The following is a 21,330-nucleotide window of genomic DNA, read 5'->3' on the forward strand; positions in this document are numbered from 1 at the left end:
GTCCCCTCTGATTAAGGAATAGATTTTCTCTTGTGTTCTGTGGTTCAAATAATTTTTTTAAAAAACCTAAGGTAATAAGAAGTCTATTTAAACTTCTCAAGTGTTCTAGAACCACCTGTTTGTCCATCTAGGCTGGTCCAACTCTTTTTTCTCTAAGACCCAGATTCCAGATATTAGGTTATCTATCTGAGGGTTAAATGATGTAAATGCATAAAGGAGGGAATGGAACTATGATTTCATGATGCAAATTACAAAACAAGACACAACACCTGATTATCAATATTCTCTGTTTTATAAACTATAAAGTACCAGAAATAAGAGAATAGTAATAGTAATAATAACAAATGTCAGCTTAGTGACGTCATGATCTGCCGGTAGGTTTGGGAATATGAGCTCTGTGTTTTAGTCAGCAGGGTCACCAGGTTGCAGCTGCACACCCTCATGCTCATACGATGGAACTGCATCTAACCTCAATTTTAAAGTAAGAACTGACTGCCATGACATGTCTATTTTAAACATGATCACTCTGCATTTTCTAAACTTTGTTACCACGTTCTGCACATGTACTACTTTCTCAAGCCAGTAGTACTGCCACAATCCTGCTCTTTTGAGTGCCTGCCTTTCCTTTTTTTTCTTCTTTTTTAATTAAATGGGTCATTTGAGTTACAATATTATAGATGTGAAAGCACTTTGCAATATGCATGCACTATGAAAATATCAGAGTTTATTACTGTGACATGCTGTGGGGGCCAACACTTGGAGTGGACTGTTTTGGTGTCTTGGTTAGTACTTTCTGGCTACAGTTATACAAGATTTTACTATCTTTCCTTATGACCAAGAATTATAATGTCCACAAAACCAAAATCTTGAGATACTGTTATTTTTTCAAAACCATAATATTCACACACATGTCATCTTACTTTCCCCTGTTGTTCTTCAGAAAAAGAGAGCTAGTGTAGATAACTAAATCCCACACACCATACCTAATCCTACATTTAACAGATAGTTTTAACTCTCTTGGCCTTTATAATGGTTCTTAACATTTTAAAGGTTTAGTGTTTTGTTTTCCTTTTAGTGATAAGTGGTAGTGAGTAATGAAATGGCCAAAAGCCAACAGGCAAGAGAGAGAAGGAGAAAGACATTTGGCAACCAGCCTTGAGAGTTTTCTGGGTCTGGGTGAAGTGTTTCTGTCCACACCAAAGAAGATTTTGTTTCTCTCTTTACTGAGATGAAGCTATGTACGGAACTGAGAACGGAAGCTCTTGTTTGGTTAGTTCTCTGATAATTAAATGCCCAGCATTAGTTAGGTTGACGTGGGGGCTCTGAAGATTATTTTACCATGCTACTGTTTTCTTTTTTTTTTTTTAATAATTTTATTTATTTATTTTTTCCCCAAAGCCCCGGTAGATAGTTGTATGTCATAGTTGCACATCCTTCTAGTTGCTGTATGTGGGACGCGGCCTCAGCATGGCTGGAGAAGCCGTGCGTTGGTGCGCACCCGGGATCTGAACCCGGGCTGCCAGCAGCGGAGCGCGCGCACTTAACCGCTAAGCCACAGGGCCGGCCCACCATGCTACTGTTTTCTGTAGCAAGTCGCTGAGCCTAAGCTAACCATTTTAGATTCTGACTACAATTACAACCTAGTTTGATTGACTCAGTAGAGTTATAAAAAGGCAAATGGATCTCAATTTACAATCCAAATTTTAACCTAAAAAGAATCTACATGATGCCAAATAACCCATTTAACTGAATTTTTCACTTTTCAGCCAAACTTCAGCCTTGTTCATGTCACTCTGGTTTCTCATTTAATACTTGCCATTTACATGCTGTCTGATTTTCTTTCACCTGAGTTTTCCTGGGCTTGTTTTCCATCCTCCAAGTTGGTTCTCTAGTCACCAAGTCCTACTAGAGCTTCATCTCAATATTCTTGTTTTTATTAGTGCCATAAAAAGTTCTCTCCAAATCCAAGACCAGAGGAGAGTCGATGAATGTGTAATTCAGTGTTAGGTGGCATGTCACTTTATACCACATGTGTTGGTTCAGTGACTTGCTGGTCTCCAAAAGAACAAATCTGGTCTTGAGATGCACTGAGATGCACTGAGAAAGTCAGTCAAAATATGGGTCATGATCAGTTCACCTCAGCATGCACCTGCTCGCTCACAGAATACCTACCTTTTCCCCATCTGTGCACATCCAATAGCTTGCTTCTTTGCCTCATCTTTCAATATGAAACAAATGATCCTGAAGCACCACTCCTCCATTTCCGCCTCTGTCCCCTTCTTCCTGTTCCTCAGGCCTCAGGCAAACGCCTGTCATTTCCTTGCTACCAGTTCCACGTGTTTTCTATGCGACCTTTCTGGCCATTGCCCTAAATGATCCCTTATGTATTTAGTGATTTGCATAAAACATTTCTTTCATGGCTGTGACATTAGCCTTTCATTTTTTCATTTCATATCAAGAGATATGGGGTTTGAGCTTTTTTTGGGGGGTGGGTAGAGAATCTGGACTTTTTTTTTTGGATGGTTTTAGATGCTCTCCTGCTTTCAATTGCATTTCTTATATGTGAATGGCAGGTTTGTAGTGAAACCCCAAACAACTCTACCCTAAAATCTAGGATGTCTCCTGTAAATGTTAATAATCAACAATAACAATGACCCAAAAAATGGCCCCAAGAGATTACTGGTTAAATTCTTTGTATAGTGAATTGTGCTAAACTGACCACATTGAAGACTGAAATGCTCTATTTATCCACAGAACAGATACAGCCCGGGAAACGCCAATGTAATGTGCCAATATGCCTAAACCCTGACTTGGAGGGACAGCCGTTGAGAATGAGAGGTTAGTTGAGTCACAGAATCTCAGACTGTAAGAGCTGAAAGAAACTGTATATGTCAATCATCTAGTCATTCGGCAGCTGCTGAAGTCTCTTCTTTAGCAGCTCCACGAAGTGGATCCACCCTTTACTCCAACACTGTCAGGGACTGGGAATGCATGACATCTCATCTTTGAACATGACCAACAGAAAGTTCCTCCTTATAGTGACTTTCTAACCCTTGGGGCCACACAAAACAAGTCTAGTCTCTCTCACGTAATTTTTCGGACCTTTGAAAATAGCCACCCATTGCTTATTCCCTCAATCTTTTCTACACCACACATCCCTGGTCTTTGGTATTCCTCCTAATATGTATCAGTTTTCCATATCCTCTTGTATCTACTTCTCTGAGCATGGTCCAGCTTTTCTGTGTTCCTTCTAGGATGCTGAGATCATAGAGGAATAGCTTCTTTTCAGCTGTCTGAAATTGCACAAAATATACACTTGACTTTATGCTGCTAATAGGAGCAAACTGAGAATAAATCTATGCTAAGATCATCAGCATATGTATTTTCAAAATTCATCTCATGGCTAGTTAATCATTACTTTTGTTCTTTTTTTTTTTAAATTTAGAAAGCAGGTTAACCTATCATTTGTAAAAAACAAAAAACCAAAAATGAATTATGACGACCACATCTCTTAGCTAGTCCCTTAAATCAAGCAGACCTATTATTCTGGATAATATCACTCTTCTAATTTTCCTTAGGAATGAGGAGATATTTATCTCCAGCTTTTGCTAACATTTGTTTGGCAATGAGTAGCAGTTTTAGCCCCTGTTTCCAGTGAAATGAGACTTCTCATTTATGGGCCTAGGAAAAGTTTTTATGAGCGGAAGTCAGGGTGGTTGAACAAACTCTGGTGCTTGTCCATGATCTAGTGACTCCATTAGTAGCAGAAAAAATGGAATGAAGTAATGGGAACAGAGGCAGAAAGTGAGTCTCTTTCATGGTAAACCAGAGTCCACTGATGCAGCTATGGCAATGATGTGTGCATGCATGCTTCGAGACAAACTGACACTTGACATTTTTTCCTATCTCCAAGATTCCAAAGGGCTTTTGTCAAAATCTCCAGCTTTAAAGTTGGGCTTAAGAGGAGGTCCCCTCTTTTATTCAAGTTTCTAAGAACTTTCTATTTTTGTTCCTAGTTCCAAATAGAGTGCACTTTGGGTATTCAGGAGGGGAATCAGGAGTGGTGGCATCTGAAGTGTTGCCAACAACTGGGGGATAACGAGACTGCTTTTAATATTGCAGACCTAGTTGTGACTCAGCTATAACAAAAGGTAGCTGAGGTCTACGGCTTCTTTTTTGCATTTCCCACCTTCTCCTTGTACATTACTCTTTGCTCCCACATCATTAGCAGTATTCAGAAATTCACTGATTCAGCTAATGTTGCAATTTGGGGGCCAAAGCCCAATAACTGAACTTATCTGCTTTTATAGATGACTGCCATAAATATTGCATCACACATCCTGTGTTGTCAGACGGACAAACAACTTCACAATGCTATTGTCAAAAATACCGTTCCTTGGCATTTGTATTGGGTAATGATTGGCTTGAAACCACCCAAATGACTTTGATTCCCCCCCTTTTCTTGACTTGTGATTTCTATATAATAGTAATAGGCAATAATCTTCTGAAAGCCTTGACTCAGAGTTTTTAAAAAAAAAATCAATTTCTTATGTTTCTAGTAAGACTATGTATATATAACTATATATCTTATGAGCTGAATTTTTCCACTTTTAGCATAGGCATTTTCGCGTCTAGTAGACATAGTCTGTCAACTTTCAAGAAATGTGCAGTACTGGATTTAAACTTTCTGTGTTTTGGTTTCTTGAAGCAACTTCAAGCTGTTTACCTTACTGTTTAATAATCAATCATGTCTTTTTTTATCTTGGCCTGTTCTTGCCTTTTCTATTATTAATCAATTCATATTTATGTTTGTAATAAATACTGTTTCTTCCACTAAAAGCAACATCTTTATGAAACAATTGGAGATCTTTGTTAATGATATACTTGGGTACACTTAGGAAAGAGTGTTATCTCAGAGATAGCTGATAAATACAGTAGTAAAATGTGGATTCCCATTTGGGATCTTCGGAAGTGACTTAACGATCTTTCCAGAAACTTTTCTTTGCCGTTGGGTCTGCAGGTCTCCTGCTCCTCATAAACACATTTTATAGCCTTTGATCAGGCAAGAGAATCTGTATAGTGTGGAAGCATCTTGACTCTTCAAAGCCTTCAATACCATTTTTTTCTCCCTCAGATTGAAACACATTGCCCACTTGGTTAGGTTTCTAAAATTTTTGTGTTGATTTCTTTAGAAACCAATTCTCTGAATCATTATCTTTCTCCTATTTAAGTAAAGATCATACAGGTTTTTGGTTTGTTTTTCAGCATCAAGTTACCTTGAGAAGCAACAAATTCGTGAATGACCATTGGGTTTTCCTGCCTTCTTTCCTGTTTGAAGAATTCAGAGTCACAGTTATTACTTTGTAGAAAATGGCATTATTCTGGATTGTCACTTTGGGATTCTTCTTGGAGTGCCTCATTCCCATAGTCCCCGGAGAATCTGTCCAGCACTGGTGGTTTTCTTGATGGAGAACAGTCTCCTGGCTCTCCAGATTTACTCATCACTAGAACATGTTGCCCAGATTCCTACCTCAGATTTCTTTGAAGGCATCAATACCCAAAGTTTTAAACTCGGTAATATTGATTGGCTGAAGTCACTGGATGGTTCCTTCAAAACACTTGATATTTCATTCATAAATGTTTCAGTTTGAAAAAATGAAGTCTTTTGCTTTGGAGCTTATGATATTAATTTCCAAAGTAGAAAACTGTCTTGATATTTCTTAGCTCAAACTTCTCCCCTTGCTTAGGTGTGTGGAGTTCTGGGATCTTATACCCTTCCCAAATTAGCAACATTTTAGTGTTGGCCTGCATCATTTATTTTAGAAACATAGCATCATATAGGCAGCTTCCATTTATGCTAGCAAATAAGGGTTGTGACTCATTTAAGGGTACCTTTGAATAGATTTCCCCTTTTTTTCATCTTTATCCTAGTACCCTGTTGGCACACCTGAACTCTCTCTGATTTTTTCAAAGTCAAATAGCAAACGGAGACATGGAAGTCTAGCTCTTAAAATCATACAAATAGAAACAAATCACAATCTTTTGTGAATTCATTTTACTCTTGAGGGTTTTTCACAATGCAGTTGGGTTGTCCATGTCACATCCCTGTGAATGTGATCTTTGGAGGATTTACAAGAGGAGAATGGGGCTTTTCCTGGCCCCTAGAAACAGATATTTACCAGTTGTCTCTTGGCTGTTTACCCAGGCGCCACTAAATCCAGCCTGCTGTCGGCACCCAGCATCGTCAGTATGTTTGTGCCAGCACCCGAAGAATTCACAGATGAGCAGCCGACAGTGATGACAGACAAGTAAGCTTGCACAGTTATTTTCTTCACTTTGTTTACAGATTTTGAGGGTTTTCTCACCGTGGTTGTGAGAAAGCATCAGAGGAGACATGCTATGCTTTAAGTCATAATTTGTTCTTCAAATGGCTGTAGCCAGTATGCATTTGTTATTTTAGCAACGCAGTATTGTATGGGCAGCTTCCATTTACGCCAAGGCATTTTTCTAATTTGGACGAATGCAAATAATATCCTCTTACTGATTATTCCTAGCATTAATTTCACATGAATAAAATACCTCAACCAGAAGCTTCAAATTGTTAGAATGGAACTAAGCTTGAAACTTGGTTCTTATTCCCTTCCTGCCAACAGAATCTGTTCTCTGAATCTCAAACTGGTTATGTCACCTCTTGGTTTGTCAGCCTTCAATATCCCCAGATTTCTTATAGGATAAAGTCCAAATGCCTTAGCTTAGTATAAAAGGCCATTTAGATTGTGAAGGTATGGCCTTAGTACTCCTTACCAGGAACTCTTCCCCCAGCCCCTCACCTTCTCCAGAGCATGCTCGGGGTGTTTGCTCCTTTGTGATTTCGTAGGCGCTCTTCTCTCTGTACTTTCTCTGCCTGGTGAACTTCTATTCATAGTTCAAGACCTAGCTTAAGGCAAAGTTTCCATAATTCCACAAGGCTGAATTAGTCATGCCATTCTTCAAGTTTCCATAGTATTTGATACATCTTTCTATTCTACCACTTTTATCACATTGCATATTAATTGTGTAGTTGTTTATATACATGTTCTGTAAACAGATTGTGAACTCCTTAGGGACTAGGACCCTTTCTTCTGTATTTTATACTTTAAGCTCCCTATACATTGCCTGGCACATAAATTCTTATTCAGTGAGTATGATAAAAAATAAGACTTGTAGGATTGCAAGTTTGGAGAGATTCTCTTGGGCCAGGGAGGCTTCCTGGTAAAGGTGACCCAAGTGACAAATTGGGTAGGCTTGTGATAAAAGCAGAGGAGGCTAAGGTGGAAGGGGCTGGTGTGAAGATCCAGGCAGCTGGCCACTGTTGACGGTCATTGCTGAAGAAGTGAAGGTGCTTGTCTTGAATAGCTGCATTGGAATATCCACATGGGGAGCACCTAGTTGCTTCTGGAGGGCTCTTCTTGGCTCCTCCTTCGGTATAATTTCCCCATTTTGTGTCCTCCTTCAAGTCTCAATCTTCCCCAGTTGTCTTCCTGGTTGCCTTTGTGTGCACTCCATTTCTCTTCTTTTTTAGTTACAAATATGAATCCTATATTTTTAAAAAGTCAATTTATAAGGAAATATAAGTTGAACCTACATTAGATACTACAAAGAGAAATAAGTTGTAAGTACTTAAGAGCAGGTGCCATTGTTTTTACATGTTACGCTCAGTAGGCGTGGTGAGTTCATGAATCTCATCTGAGTGGTAGAGAAGAGACTGTGATCCAGACTCCCCAGGCTTTCTAGAGTGTTCTATTGACTTGACTACCCTGCCTCTCACCCACAACTAGGACATTTTTTAATATGAAAGCTTAGGAAAGCTTCCATTTGTGTCTGGGCATTTTTCACTTTTAATTTCAACAAATGAAAAAAGTATCTCGTTACTGAAATCCCTAGCAATTATTTCACATGCATAAAATCCCTCGACCAGAAGCTTCAAGCTGTTAGTCCAGTTGGTGCTCATTTTAAAAAGGAGCAATGATTCATGTACAGGCCAGATGATTGTGAGGTGAAAGAAAGTTTCAGTGAACCTTCCTGATCTCTGCCGTATGTGCTGTTTCTGTGTCTGTGGTGAGGCTGGCCTTGGAGTCTCCTATTTATTGTCAGAGTGATTCCACCGACCTCCTTTTGGGACTTTCCAAGACTCACCAGAAATGGCTATATGTAGTTTGTTATATCTGGAAACGTTGGCTTTCATGTAAAGCATTCTTCTGTTTTCTTTGCAGATGCCATGACTGTGGGGCCATTCTTGAAGAATATGATGAGGAAACCCTTGGGCTGGCCATTGTGGTCCTCTCCACATTCATTCACTTAAGCCCAGACTTGGCAGCCCCACTATTGCTGGATATCATGCAGTCTGTGGGAAGGTGAATGTCGGCTTCTGTTTTGTTTGGTAGGAAGGGGGCTTATTCAATTTATATCTTGAAATAAAAACTACCAGATCAAAAGTAAAACATTCAGTAAACTTATAAATGCTTTATATTTCTGAGATCAGCTCAGACTAATTTTAAAAAAATGAATGGACCTAACTTTTGATTGAATTACCCAGTTGTGTAGGGTTACGAGTCACAGTGTCAGAGTGAAGCTAGAGGAGATAACACTAAGAAAACTCTACTGTTTGTTGTTCTCTATTACTATATGAACTAATGTATGTAACCATGCTCAGAACTGTGCATAGGTCATAGTAAACACTTTATTATTATTATTATTCTCTCCCTTTACCTGCTTTAAGATGGCTTCTCTAGGCATTTTGTAATCTCGGGTGGCTCACTTAATTACGCAACTTGGGGCATTGACATGTGATGGGATAAATGGAAGTACAGCAGTTTCACACTTCTGACTCAGAGAAAGGAAGGATGCACACATTTTGGGAACAGGGCCTTCAGCCTAACTGAGGGAAGATTAAACTTAGCTGCTTTGAGAATTTTCATGTTAAGAACATTCCATTTAGTAGACAGGACATTAGAAGAAAAGTGATGTATTTCATGGATATAAGTAAAGTTCAAATTCAGTAATAAATTGTAGTCCTCGCATGCACAACTTATAGGAGAGGACTGAATTAAATTCCACGTGAATGTACTATTTCCAGTCTGTGCTAGCACAGAGCCAGGTGCTTTAGGCTGTGGGCATTAGACCTAGCCTTGCCCTCAAGTGCTTGGTGGCTTAGTTGTTGAAGAGGACAGTGATGCGTCGAATAACTGAGTAGCCATACAAGACAGGACATGATTAAGAGCTGTAATGAGTGGTATGAGTGGTAAGTACTATAGAAGTTCAGGATGGAAATGATTTCTTAGGGAAAGTCTCTATGGAGCAGGTAGGGATAAAACTGAATTCTGCAAATTCCTGGTATTTGAGGGAGAGAAAGAGAATGAATCTTAATAGAGCTAAAATTTAATCTTTTTTCTTTTTAATGAAGAAATGCTGATTTCAAGTTAAAGACAAACAGGAAAGCATTAAAACCCCCTTCATTCCAAAAGTATATGACTCCCTTATCCCCCTTCCCCCAATTTTTCTGTAGTATCCTTAGGAGTGCATATTCTTAGGAATATATAGTCAGAGATAGTATAACTGTTCCACCTCTAATACTCAGAAATAGCCAATGTGCAAAGTAAATGATGAATACGGAGAGATGGAGAGATAAAAAAAGATGAATTATTTCATTTAAGCCCTTAATTTTAACCTAATCGTAATAATTGTGGAATAAATGTTGTACCAGCTCACAGCAATATTTGTGGAATTGAGAGTTTTTATTAATGCAAGGTCACAATTCCTACTATTAATACTTTTCACTTTTAGAACAGATAGGTGTATTGCTCTCTGTTACCATCTCCTTGAAATAGCTGATCTAAGTTATAATAGATACATAGAGGGGTTTTATTTTGTTTTGGTTTGTTTTAACGTAAGTGAGGATAAACCATTTTCAAACACTGCCAACTGTTAGGATGGAAACGCATGAACTTTGAAGAAAAGCAAAGGAAAGACAGATACATTGTTACACACTTACATATACATGTATTTAAATCTCTACCTCCTTTGGGTAGACTAGCAAGAGACAGAGAGAGCATTAAAGCCACAATTCTCAGCAACCTAAGCCTAATCACAAAACTACCAAGGAAACAGATTTAGCAGTCACCTGATGCAGGGCTTCTTGCATGCCTCAATTCCAGATGAGGTAATGTGAATTTATGAACACTTAGTTTATTTATGCTAGTCCCACAGGAACTATTTCCAGAGGGTTCTAAGAGAACATAAGCTCAGCATGAGCCTTTCATTTATCACTCAAGACTTGCCACGTGATTTTGTATCTTGCTCTCTACTTAGATCCCTCTTGAAATTTAGCCACCCCTTTTTCTGGATACAGCCTTCAAGATCACATTTGCTGCACCCTTAGTTACTGTTTATTTGCCAGTGCCTATCTGTTCATTGTAGTGTCATCAGCATGCGAAGGCCCATAACCAAAGCAACGGGGAATGGTGTCTGGTGTTAGTAGTTGCTGGACCCTGTATTCCCCTCCAGATGTGTTCTTGGCTCAGCTTATTCTTGTGGTCTTGAGTAGATAAATTTGTAGCATTCTCCATCTTTGTTTCTTCAATATCTTACTGATCAAGACATGTTTTTCTAAACCTACCAATTTAGTACATTCTCTTTCTATACATACGGAATATTCCCATGAGTACAGACCGTACAATTATACTTTTCAAAAATTACATGTTATATATTGATTACTTAACCTAATATATTTCTCTTCTTAGTATGTCATTTCAATCCAACAATTAGCTGACAAATACTCCCATTACCTATTTTACTATCTTATAGAGACTTTTACAATTTGTAGTTTATTTGTGGTTGGGTTTCAGAGGTCGTACATACGGAAATAAATTTTGAGTTGAGTTAATCTGGAGATGGATGGGTCAAATGCTGTTCTGTTATCTGTCTAACGTGGCTGCAGAGGCCATTTTGTAGATTGGCTGGGTGATATTAAACCAACTTAACTGTATGCATCTCTGTGGAAATACCTGATTTGATTCAGAAAGCAGGTCTCAGGAACTCAGTTAAGTTGAACCCTGGAGACTGACCACTGAGTGGGCCCTCTGTCCCTGGTCACGGGAATTGTCAACGGTTTTACATGTCTCCCCATCTAAACCAGACCCACAACAGGTCCTACCGCAGTACTCATGCATTTCATCATGAAAACCTAGGATATTCATGTGACTCTGTTTACTTTATTTCCTAGATTGGCATCCAGCACTACTTTTTCTAATCAAGCAGAAAGGTAAGGTCCTAAAATGAGCCCAAATCTCACTTTCTTTTTGTCCCCTGTACATGTTCATCCTGTCTCTAAAACACCAGAGTGTACACCATGGAAGAAATATTGTTAGGTTCAGTTGCAGCTCCAGAGAGGACATGTTCATTTTCTCTGCACTCACTCATTCACACATTCGCTCATTTTAGTCAACAAATATTTTTAAGCCCATTCTGTACCAGGCAATATGCTAGATACTTAGGTTTCAATTGGGGAAAAAACTGACATGATTCCTGCCCTCATGGGGCTTACAGTCCATCTGGTAGGAAAACATGAATAAAATATTTGCACAAGTTTATAACTGTAAACAGTGCTAAGTGCTATGAACAAAAAGTATAGTGAGACTTGTATAACATTCAACAAGTATTTATGGAGTGACCACTATATCTTATTTTGTGAAGTGTTCAATCTTTCGCACATTTTTAACTGGGTTGTTGTCTTTTTATTATTGAGTTGTAGGACTTCTTTAGTATATATCCTGAATACCAGTCCTTTATTAAATGTTTAGAGAATATTTTCACCCAGTCTGGGGCTTGGCTATTCCTTTTCTTAATGGTATATTTTGATGAGTTTTTAATTTAGATGATGTCTAGTGTTTTAAAAATTTACAACAATTTATGATTATTGTTTTCTGTTGTTTGTCTGAGGGACCTTTGCCTATCCTCAAATCAAGAAAATATCCTCCAGTGTTTTCCTCTAAAAGCTTTATGGTTTTAGCATTTATATGCTCCATCTCAAATTAATTTTTATGTATGGTGTGAGGTAGAGGTTGATATTTTTATCCATGTAGATATTTAGTTATTTCAACATTAAAAAAAGTGACTTTCTCTTTCCCCATTGGATCACTTTGGTGTCTGTTAAAATCAAATAACCATATTAGGGCCGATCTATTTCCAGGCTTTCTATCCTGTTCCATTGATCTATATGTTAATCCTTAAGCTGGTACCACGCTGTCTTGATTACTGTAGCTGTATAATAAGTCTTGGAAGTCAGATGTGAATCCTCCAGCTTTGGTCATCTTTTTCAAGAAGATTGATTTGGATATTCTAGATTCTTCACATTTCCACATAAATTTTAGAATAAGCTTCTCAATTTTGGGGGAAAAAAGCCTGCTTGGATTGCAACTGTAAATCAATTTGAGGATAACTGACATCATAAAAATATTGAGTCTTTCAATTCATAAACATAGTATATATTCTTATTTCATTTCGTGTTTTTTGTTTCTCTCAGCAATGTTTTGTGGTTTTCAGTTTAGAGGTCTTGTACATCGTTTGTTAAATTTATTCCCCAGGATTTTGTTTTTTTAATGCCAGTGTGATGGAATTTTAAAAAATTTCATTTTCCAACTTTTTGCTGCTGGTATATAAACATACAATCAATTTTTTTTTTTTTTTGATTCTTTTTTTTCTTTCTTTTCTTTTTTTGTGAGGAAGATTAGCCTTGAGTTAACATCTGTTGCCAATCCTCCTCTTTCTGCTGAGGGAGACTGGCCCTGGGCTAACATCTGTGCCCATCTTCCTCTACTTTATATGTGGGACACCTGCCACAGCATGGCTTGATAAGTGGTGCGTTAGGTCTGTGCCGGGGATCCGAACCTGTGAACCCTGGGCCGCAGAAGCGGAGTGCATGAACTTAACCACTAGGCCCCGGGGCCAGCCCCTACAATCGATTTTTTCTATTAACATTATTGTAAAGTAATGTAATAAGCTAAGTTGTCATAGTTGCTTTTTAGATTTCTTAGAATCTAAAAGCATTTTGTATGTAAAAAATCATATCATCTGTAAATAGTGACAGTTTCACTTCTCTCTTTCTGATTTTTATTTTTTATTGCCCTATTGCAATGGCTAGGACCTCCAGTACCATAATAAAGAAGTGAGTGAGCATTCTTGCCTTGTTCCTGCTTTTACAGGAAAAGCATTTAATATCTCACCATTAATTATGTTTGCTATAGGTTTTCACAGATGCCCTTTACCAGACTGAGGATGTTTCCTTCTACTTCTAGTTTGCTGAGAGTTTTTATCATGAGTGTTTCTATGTTGAATTTTGTCAAATGTATTTTCTATATCTATGGAAATAACCGTATGGTTTTTGCCCTTTATTCTTTAATATATTGAATTGCATTGATTTTTTTTTTTTAATATTAAGTCATTCTTACATTCCTAGGACAAACCCTATTTGGTCATGGCCCATCATCCTTTTTATCTATAGCTGAATTCATTGTCCATGAGGACTGACTATTGGTCTTTTTTCTTTTCATTTCTTTTTTGTTCCTTGTTCTTGTCTATTTGTAATGACTTGATCTGATTTTAGTTTTAGTGCTACACTAGCCTCATAAAATAAGTTGGGAAGGGTTCCCTCCTTCCCTAATTTTTGAAAGAGTTTGTGTAAGTTTGGTGTCATTTCTTCCTGGAGAGCATTTTTGCCCCACAAGTTTGAACCAGCATTTCGAGGTAGACATGGCATAATGAAACAGTTTAGGTAAGAGAGAGTTTTTACCAGTTATCCATTTGGGCTCTTAGATTTCCTGTTTCTTCCTTCTGGTAACTTACTCCCTAATCACCTCCAGGAAGACCCTTTCTGATACTTTGGTCTAAGGGGCAGGGCCACATAGTCATCTCTTGGCTCCCTCTCTTGACATGTAGGGGGTCGGGTACAGAGGGTAAAGGGGCAGACTGCACATATCAAAGTCCTGTGCTTTTTACAAGTACAGCTCAGATGCCCCAAGAAAACTTCCCAGATCTCCCAATAGGAATGAACATCTCCCTCCCTGCATTTTTCCTCAGAGCACCTCTCTCTCTTCGCCAGTGACACTTTCTGGAAGGATCTTGCTGATGATCCTCATCCTGGGGTCTAGCCCTGACTCTGCCACTCTCCGGACTTGTGGCCTTTGCAGGTCACCTTTTCTCTCTGGGGCTGGGAACCCTCATCTGTACACTGGGGCGGCTGGATTAGTCAGGGGTCCACTCTGACGCTTCCTGCTTCTCTTTCCAAGAACGTACTGTTAACAGGGATTCCGTGTGACTAGAGTATTTCATGTCCCTGATGAAAATGTCAATGAGGTATTCCCCAGGAGGGCTGGCGTGTACACGCCCGAACGCTAAGTGAACAGGTAAATAAATACCTACGCTCGCGCAGCTGCTCCACGACTCCTTGTCTCCTCCCTCCCAGCATGATGGTGCCCGGCAACGCCGCGGGGGTGGCCAAGCAGTTCCTGCGCTGCATCTTCCACCAGCTGGCCCCCAACGGCATCCTCCCGCAGCTGTTCCAGAGCGCCATCAAAGGTGAGTCGCCCGCGGAGCCCCCGGGCGCCCCCCGCGCGGCGCGGCGGCGAAGCCTGAACGCCGCTAAATCCCACTGTGACTTTCCAGATGGCACTTTTTTACGGACGCTGGCCACGTCCCTGATGGACTTCAACGAGCTGAGCTCCATCGCCGCTCTCAGTCAGCTCCTGGAGGTAGGTGTGCTCTGATGACGCTCTAAGCGCCCCCCGAAATCGCTGCTGACGAAGACAGCCCAAGTCATTTACTGTAAACATTCAAAATAATTTAAAATGTCATTAAATTTTAAATAACTTGGATTTAAAAAATTCATTAAAAAAATAAAAATTGCCAAGGCCTAGAAAAGCGTCAGTGGGACACTGCTGTTTTGTGTGGATTTACTATTTATTTAAAGCTTCCGGACACCCTCAGCTACAGGGCGGACGCCAGCCGTTGAGACTCTCCTCCACAGAACTCTCCCGCTTTCGAAATGCGTGGTGGGTAGAACAGGTGCACTGTATCGCGAGACTTGCAATCAAGGCTCAGCCTCGCTGCTTATTTTTGTATCGTGAGATTTGGATGGACGTCCTGCTTATTTGCTGTATCGCGAGGCTTAGAGTCAATTCTCAGGGTCACTGCTTATTGATTGTATCGCGAGACTTGGATTCGTGTCTTGAGTCCTCTGCTTATTAGCTGCTTCAATTAGCTTAGAGGGTTGGCAGGTTGATGTGGGGCGTTTGCTGTGCCTGTGGTCTGTCCTCAGTCTTTGGCCAGCAGAGTTTCCAACAAGTGTTGTTCATTGTGTATTCTTAGCCCCTAACCACACAAATCGTAGATCCTTAAAAGATGTCTCTTATTTCTTGCTCACATGTCATCTTCTCTCACTGAGTCAAAGATCCTCATTTTTCCCCCTAAGTTTGTCTGAATTTGTCGATTTTTTTCCGTACTCCTCCTGCCGATTACAATGATTATCCTGTATAGTAGGCACACCACACACATTTATAGCGTGAATATATGATTTTGAAAACTGATCTTCAGCAAATAGCTACATGAATTCCCACGCTGTTTCAGCAGTTGATTGCCTATGCTTTTGTGTTTTTAGGGTCTAAATAACAAAAAGAATTTACCAGCAGGGGGTGCTATGATACGCTGTTTGGAAAACATTGCCACCTTCATGGAAGCTCTGCCCATGGATTCTCCTAGTAGCCTCTGGACCACAATCAGCAACCAGTTTCAGACATTTTTTGTCAAGCTTCCTTCTGTTTTGCCCCTGAAGGTAAGCCGAGCCCAAGATTTCATTTTAAATTACTTTCTTACCGTTTGCAGACCATCTGCTTGTAGAGAAGCAGGATCTTGGGTGACTTAATGTTTCATACAGGGCTGTAAGAAATCTTTGTTAGCCATGGAATGGAGAGTATTATTTAGGTCGTTTTCTCCAAATGTTACAGAATGACAGCAGTATTAAGTGGGCATTTTGACTTAGTGATTTCATGTTTCCTATTGATTAAACAAAAGATCAGGAAGACATTAGTAGATTGTGTTTATCTAGAAATTTTTCTCAAGTGGATATTAAATAAATACATAAATAAATGAATAGTTTTGTCTAAAAGGAGACCAGACATATGATGTATAATGTAAAGCTTCAATTTTAGAGAGTTGTCTAAAGGGAAGTGATTGCTTGTGTGTTCTTGTATAAAGTACTTACAAGACCAAGATAATAGTTCTGTTTGATTGCTTTACCCTCTCTTACCCTCCATACCACCCTCCAAGAATATACACACAGTTACGTAGCTGGAAATCTGGTAACCTAAGGAACATTTTCAGCATGAGTCCATTAAATGTGAAAACAGAATCCTATACCATTAAAGCTGGAAGAGACCTATAAAAACCATCCTTTCCAATGCCCACAGTTTCCAGATAGAGGACTGCAAATGCAGAGAGGTTGTGGCAGTGTGAGGATTCGACTCAAGTCTTCTGACTCCCAGTCCAGTGTCCTTTCCACTAACAGACTCCTAGAGTCCTTCTAAAGCAGTGTTAAATGGAAGGCACTCAGGTCTCTATAGCAGGGACAAAGGAGATGGCTGGTAGTGGCCATTGCTATGTCTTTGAACCTTATTTGCTCCACAACTTTTTGTGCTTTATGCAGATTACAGATAGAAATATTCAACTTGCAAAAAAATGAATCACTTGTTGATCTGACAAGTGAAGTTCCATGTTGGCAGCACCACTTCTCAAATGAGTATTACATGTACATAAAGTATTTTATAAAGACCAACCACCTCTGATAATACCTTTTCCCAAATGAGCGGATTTGGAAAATATGACCTCCAAATAGGATCTGTACTGATGATAATTCAGGGACCCTTAGCTTGAGGTCTGCTGCTTTCTTTGAGTTTGAAGTTACTGTGAGAAGCAGGAATGCTGAGATCTTGACCATCTCTCACATCCTATCCTTGTCTACCCACAAATCTAAAGTAGCTGAATAAATCCAAGCAAAAAGGATAAGCACTTTGAAACCATGTATGTATATAGCTACTGTACACGCGTAGGAAATCAAGTGCACGCGTTTTAACATGGCCTCGTGGAACCTCCCTGGGACCAGAGAGCCATTCAGGGCCATTCATTGCTTAAGAGCCATCACTCTAAGAGAAGGGGTGGGGCAGGCATGGCAAATTCAAATGCCTATAGGTTGATCCTATAGTCAAAATACTTAACTTGAACACTGACCAGTTGGAAGTGTTGACAGCCGTAACCAACTGGTAAGCCTAATTTTTGACAATCAGCCCTGCCTATAGGGACCCTGATTGCAAGGTTAGTGAGTGGAGTAGAGTGAGTTAAGAAAATAGTGAGAATTGAGACCCTTGAGAACTGGAAAGCACCAACCCCTTCTAATGGGGTCAGCTGCTACTCCATTCTAGCCAATTGTTATGTGGGAATGCAAGCCTCAGTTCTTGATCTTCTCATGTTTTTCAAGATGATATTTCCTGATTTTTAAAACACTATGGGGACCTGATGCGCAGCTGGTTTTCAGTCTCTGGTTTAAAGTAATGTAAATGTCACATCAACTCCTATGGGTGTTGAGCAGATAAAATAGACCAGTGGTTCCCTTAGAAAGTACTTGGGAAATACTTTCAGCATTTATATAAAAACCTGCCCTGCTAGATCAGATCTGGGCACTGCCTCTGATCATCTTCTGCTTTGTTTTTAATCTCTGGGAAAAATATTAAGCCATTGAAAAACCTTCTGTAGTTTATTCTTATCAGTTAAGAAAAGTGGATCTCAAACTTCATTGTGCATCAGTGTTCCTGAAGGACTTGTTAAAAAACAGATTCCTGGGCCTTATTCAGAGAGTTTCTGATTCAGTAGAGGTGCAGCCTGAGGATTTGCTTTCTAACAAGTTTCCAGGTAATAGAGGTGCTGCTGGTCCAGGCGTTATACTTGGAGAAACACTGGCTTAGTTTGTGCTATCTTAAAGAGGTTAATATTGTACACAGCTGCAGAGATTAAACTGTGACCTGCTATTGTGATATATTTACAATGTTAAATACTATCATTGTTTATTCTTCCTGTATCACTTTCCCCCAATCCCAGTACACTTGATTTAAAAAGTACATTTTGATGTGAAATCTTGCCAAAATACAACTCTAATAGATTTGTGAGGCATGATTTTCTCTTGTAGAAATTTTACTGCTTTTTCCCAGGGTTTTGTTATGTCTTTTAGTAGCAGAGAAAGGGCAGACAAAACAGGTTCTTGTTTGGACTAATAAGCCTAATGGTTTTAAATCAATCTAAATAGTTTTTTTCAATGTGGCCTTATACAAATTAGTGTACTTCTTTAGAGTTGGACACATTTAATATCTACCTATTCACCTATCTGCCAGTCTATCCACCCATCCATCCATCCATCCATGCATCCATCCATGCATCCATCCATGCATCCATCCATCCAGTTCTTTATCCAGCTCTCTGTCTGATTTAATTTTAGGGATATATTTTTGCAAAGTAGTTTAGGAGCTATGTTTAATTATTTAATTGTTTAACATCATTTAATTAATGGTTTAAGTAAAATTTTAGACCCAAGAATGATTTTTTTCAACATGAACATATGGCATGGAAAACTGTAAGGAGGAAGTTATATTTTAGACTTTTTTTTCCTAAAATAAATGCTTATAGGAAATATATGAAGCAAAAGATACATTAAGGATACTCACTTTTACTTTTTCGTATTTGTTCACAGTGTTCTTTAGATTCCAGTTTGAGAATTATGATTTGCCTCTTGAAGATACCCTCTACCAATGCCACAAGGGTATGTATATTTCAGAAAAATATAACCAATTGGTTATTCAGTTATTTTTTAACCTAAAAGACAAGCATGTAGCAATACTGAAAAAATAGTTACTGTATACTGAATGCTTCACTTTCAATCTCTTTGAAAGTGTCTAGTGTGAAGAGCTCTAATACATCACAGTATCATTTTTTTATAGTTGGTCCTCTTAGTCTTAGGCCATGTCCACCAGTCCATCCTCCATACTACAAACTAGGTGATCCTTCTAAACACAGATCTCATCGTATTGATTCCTTGCTTAAAAATCTTTGATAACTTCTCATTTTTTTAGCATAATGTCCAAATTCCTTAATGTGGCGTACAAGAAGGTACTTCATTAACTTGCCAGCCTATCTTTCCAGTCTAGTCTTTGGCTGTTTGTCTTATCCCCCATGCCTCCTGAGTTCTTTCAGAATCATCATCATCATCATCAAAACAATAGCCACTGCTTGTTGAGCACTTATCACATGGCAGGCATTGTGCCAACTGCTTTCCATGTATAATCTTATTTAATTTCATACTTCCTTGCCTTTGCTTAGGCCATTTCCTTTGCCCGAAATGTTTTATACCCTTGTCAGTGAGGTGAACTCCTTCTCCTTCTTCAAGATGAGGATTTGAATTCCATTCAAATAAAAAAATGCGCATATTCTTTTTGCAACTCTTCCTATATTGGATCCCACAATACTGGATGGAGCTCTCTATATTAGCGGTTATATTGTAGTGAGGTTTCCCCAGTGAGACTGTGAGCTTCATGAAGTCCAGCACTGTGTCTCATTCGCCTTTGTGTTCCTGGCTACATTTCTGGCCTGCATTATATGCAATAATGCAATCGTTTGTATTGCGATCGCTTGTAACTACTAGTTAATATACCAAGAAGGCACATCCTCTGTAACCTTTTACCTTGACTGTGCTTTCATAGAGTCATGTTTATGCTGGAAAGTTGCAAAGAGATCATTTGGTCTACTCTGCTCATTTACATATAAGGAAACAGGCTCAGAGAGATGAAGTGTCTTGGCCAAGGTCGCATAGCTGGTTAGTGGAAGACTTGAGACTTGAACCTAGGTCCTCTAATTCTAAGTTCCTTGATTTTTCTGTTGTACCGAATTGCTCCATCACCATACTGCTTTGCTAGATATAAGAGCAAGTTTCTATACAGGTTTGAAGTCAGGTTTCTCTTTTTGACCCATAAGGATGCATTGTATGTCAACTAGAGACATATTCCTGTCCTCACTCATCCATCATCAGTGTTTCAAGGCAGCAACATTTATACAGAGCAAAGAAGACTGAATCAACAGTAGCGTTTCAAAGAGTTTCTTTAAGATTTTCTATATGGAAAGCACTATATGGGTTTTGTGGGGAATACAAACAAATGAAAGCCATAATTCCTATCCTCAGGGACAACTAACATGTAATGAATTCATTTTTGTATCAGTAAGGAGAAAGGATCTCAAAAGTGCTCATATCCTTTGATTTAGTCATTCCTTTCCTGGGAATCTATTCTAAGGAAAAAAAAGAAAATGCAAATTTCATGCAAAAACATATTTAGTGGGATGTTATTTATAATAAAACATGACTTTTGTGGCTATTAAAATGGATGATTATGAATAAAATATTAAATAGCATTGGGAATTTCTTATGTTATTATTAACAAAATGAAATTAACAAAATGTAGGATTGTGTATGTAAGATTTCAACTAAGTAAACTGATGTGCAACAAAGAAGGGAAATATATCTAAATGTCATCACTAGTGGTGGGATTATGGATGACTTTTCTTTTCTTATCTGTACTTTCCTACAGATTCTGCGTTTGCACATCAAGCATGTATTACTTTTATAATCCAGACAGTTAAGCCTTTAGAGGTTGAGAAATTGTGGAAGTCATGGCATGGAAGTCTTTTGGAGCCCAATTAAAATCCTGTCTTCCCTACAGAGCAATTCTGCCTCTGGAGAATTGCCATGGAATTTGGGTTTGAATTCCATTTAATAGCTGTATGGCCTTAGACAAGTTACTTCCCTGTTTAACTGCCTCAGCTGCAGAACAGGGGTATCAAAGCTTCAGAGAGTTGTGATGCAGATCATAGCAACAGTGATGGAGGGCTTACTGTTGCCAAGTGCTTTAAATACATTATCTCCTTTAATTCTCACAACACTAATGAGGTGAAGGCTATTATTATCCTCATTGTAGAGAGGAGAGAACTAAGTCCAGAGAGGTTAAATCACTTGCTCAAGGTCACAGAGAGCTAGAGCTTGAAAACACTTGTGTGAGATTCTGTAGCTTGTGTCGTTATTATAGCATACTGTCTCCCCAGGATTGTTATAAGAAATTTGAATGAGATAAACTATATAAAAGCATCTAACTCTTCCTGATATTTAGTAGGTGCTCAATAAATGTTTCTAAATGACTTAAGAAAGTGTATGGA

General features: G+C 38.9%; 1 protein-coding gene across 5 annotated transcripts in view; it reads left to right on the forward strand.

Annotated features, from left to right (window-relative positions):
• UNC79 (unc-79 homolog, NALCN channel complex subunit) overlaps window positions 1–21,330 on the forward strand; it is a 225,517-nt gene that overhangs the window by 162,995 nt on the left and 41,192 nt on the right. For 4 of the 5 annotated variants that reach the window (XM_058567601.1, XM_058567600.1, XM_058567604.1 and 1 more), the window contains 8 exons: window positions 2,755–2,838; window positions 6,206–6,308; window positions 8,253–8,393; window positions 11,261–11,299; window positions 14,498–14,610; window positions 14,698–14,783; window positions 15,689–15,862; window positions 18,824–18,892. In XM_058567601.1, the coding sequence (XP_058423584.1) occupies window positions 2,755–2,838; window positions 6,206–6,308; window positions 8,253–8,393; window positions 11,261–11,299; window positions 14,498–14,610; window positions 14,698–14,783; window positions 15,689–15,862; window positions 18,824–18,892 (809 nt within the window). The remainder of the gene's footprint in view (window positions 1–2,754; window positions 2,839–6,205; window positions 6,309–8,252; window positions 8,394–11,260; window positions 11,300–14,497; window positions 14,611–14,697; window positions 14,784–15,688; window positions 15,863–18,823; window positions 18,893–21,330) is intronic. The other variant, XM_058567603.1, reaches the window with a different exon arrangement.

This window comes from Diceros bicornis, chromosome 24, assembly GCF_020826845.1.
Source record: "Diceros bicornis minor isolate mBicDic1 chromosome 24, mDicBic1.mat.cur, whole genome shotgun sequence".
NCBI classification, from domain to species: Eukaryota; Metazoa; Chordata; class Mammalia; order Perissodactyla; family Rhinocerotidae; genus Diceros; species Diceros bicornis.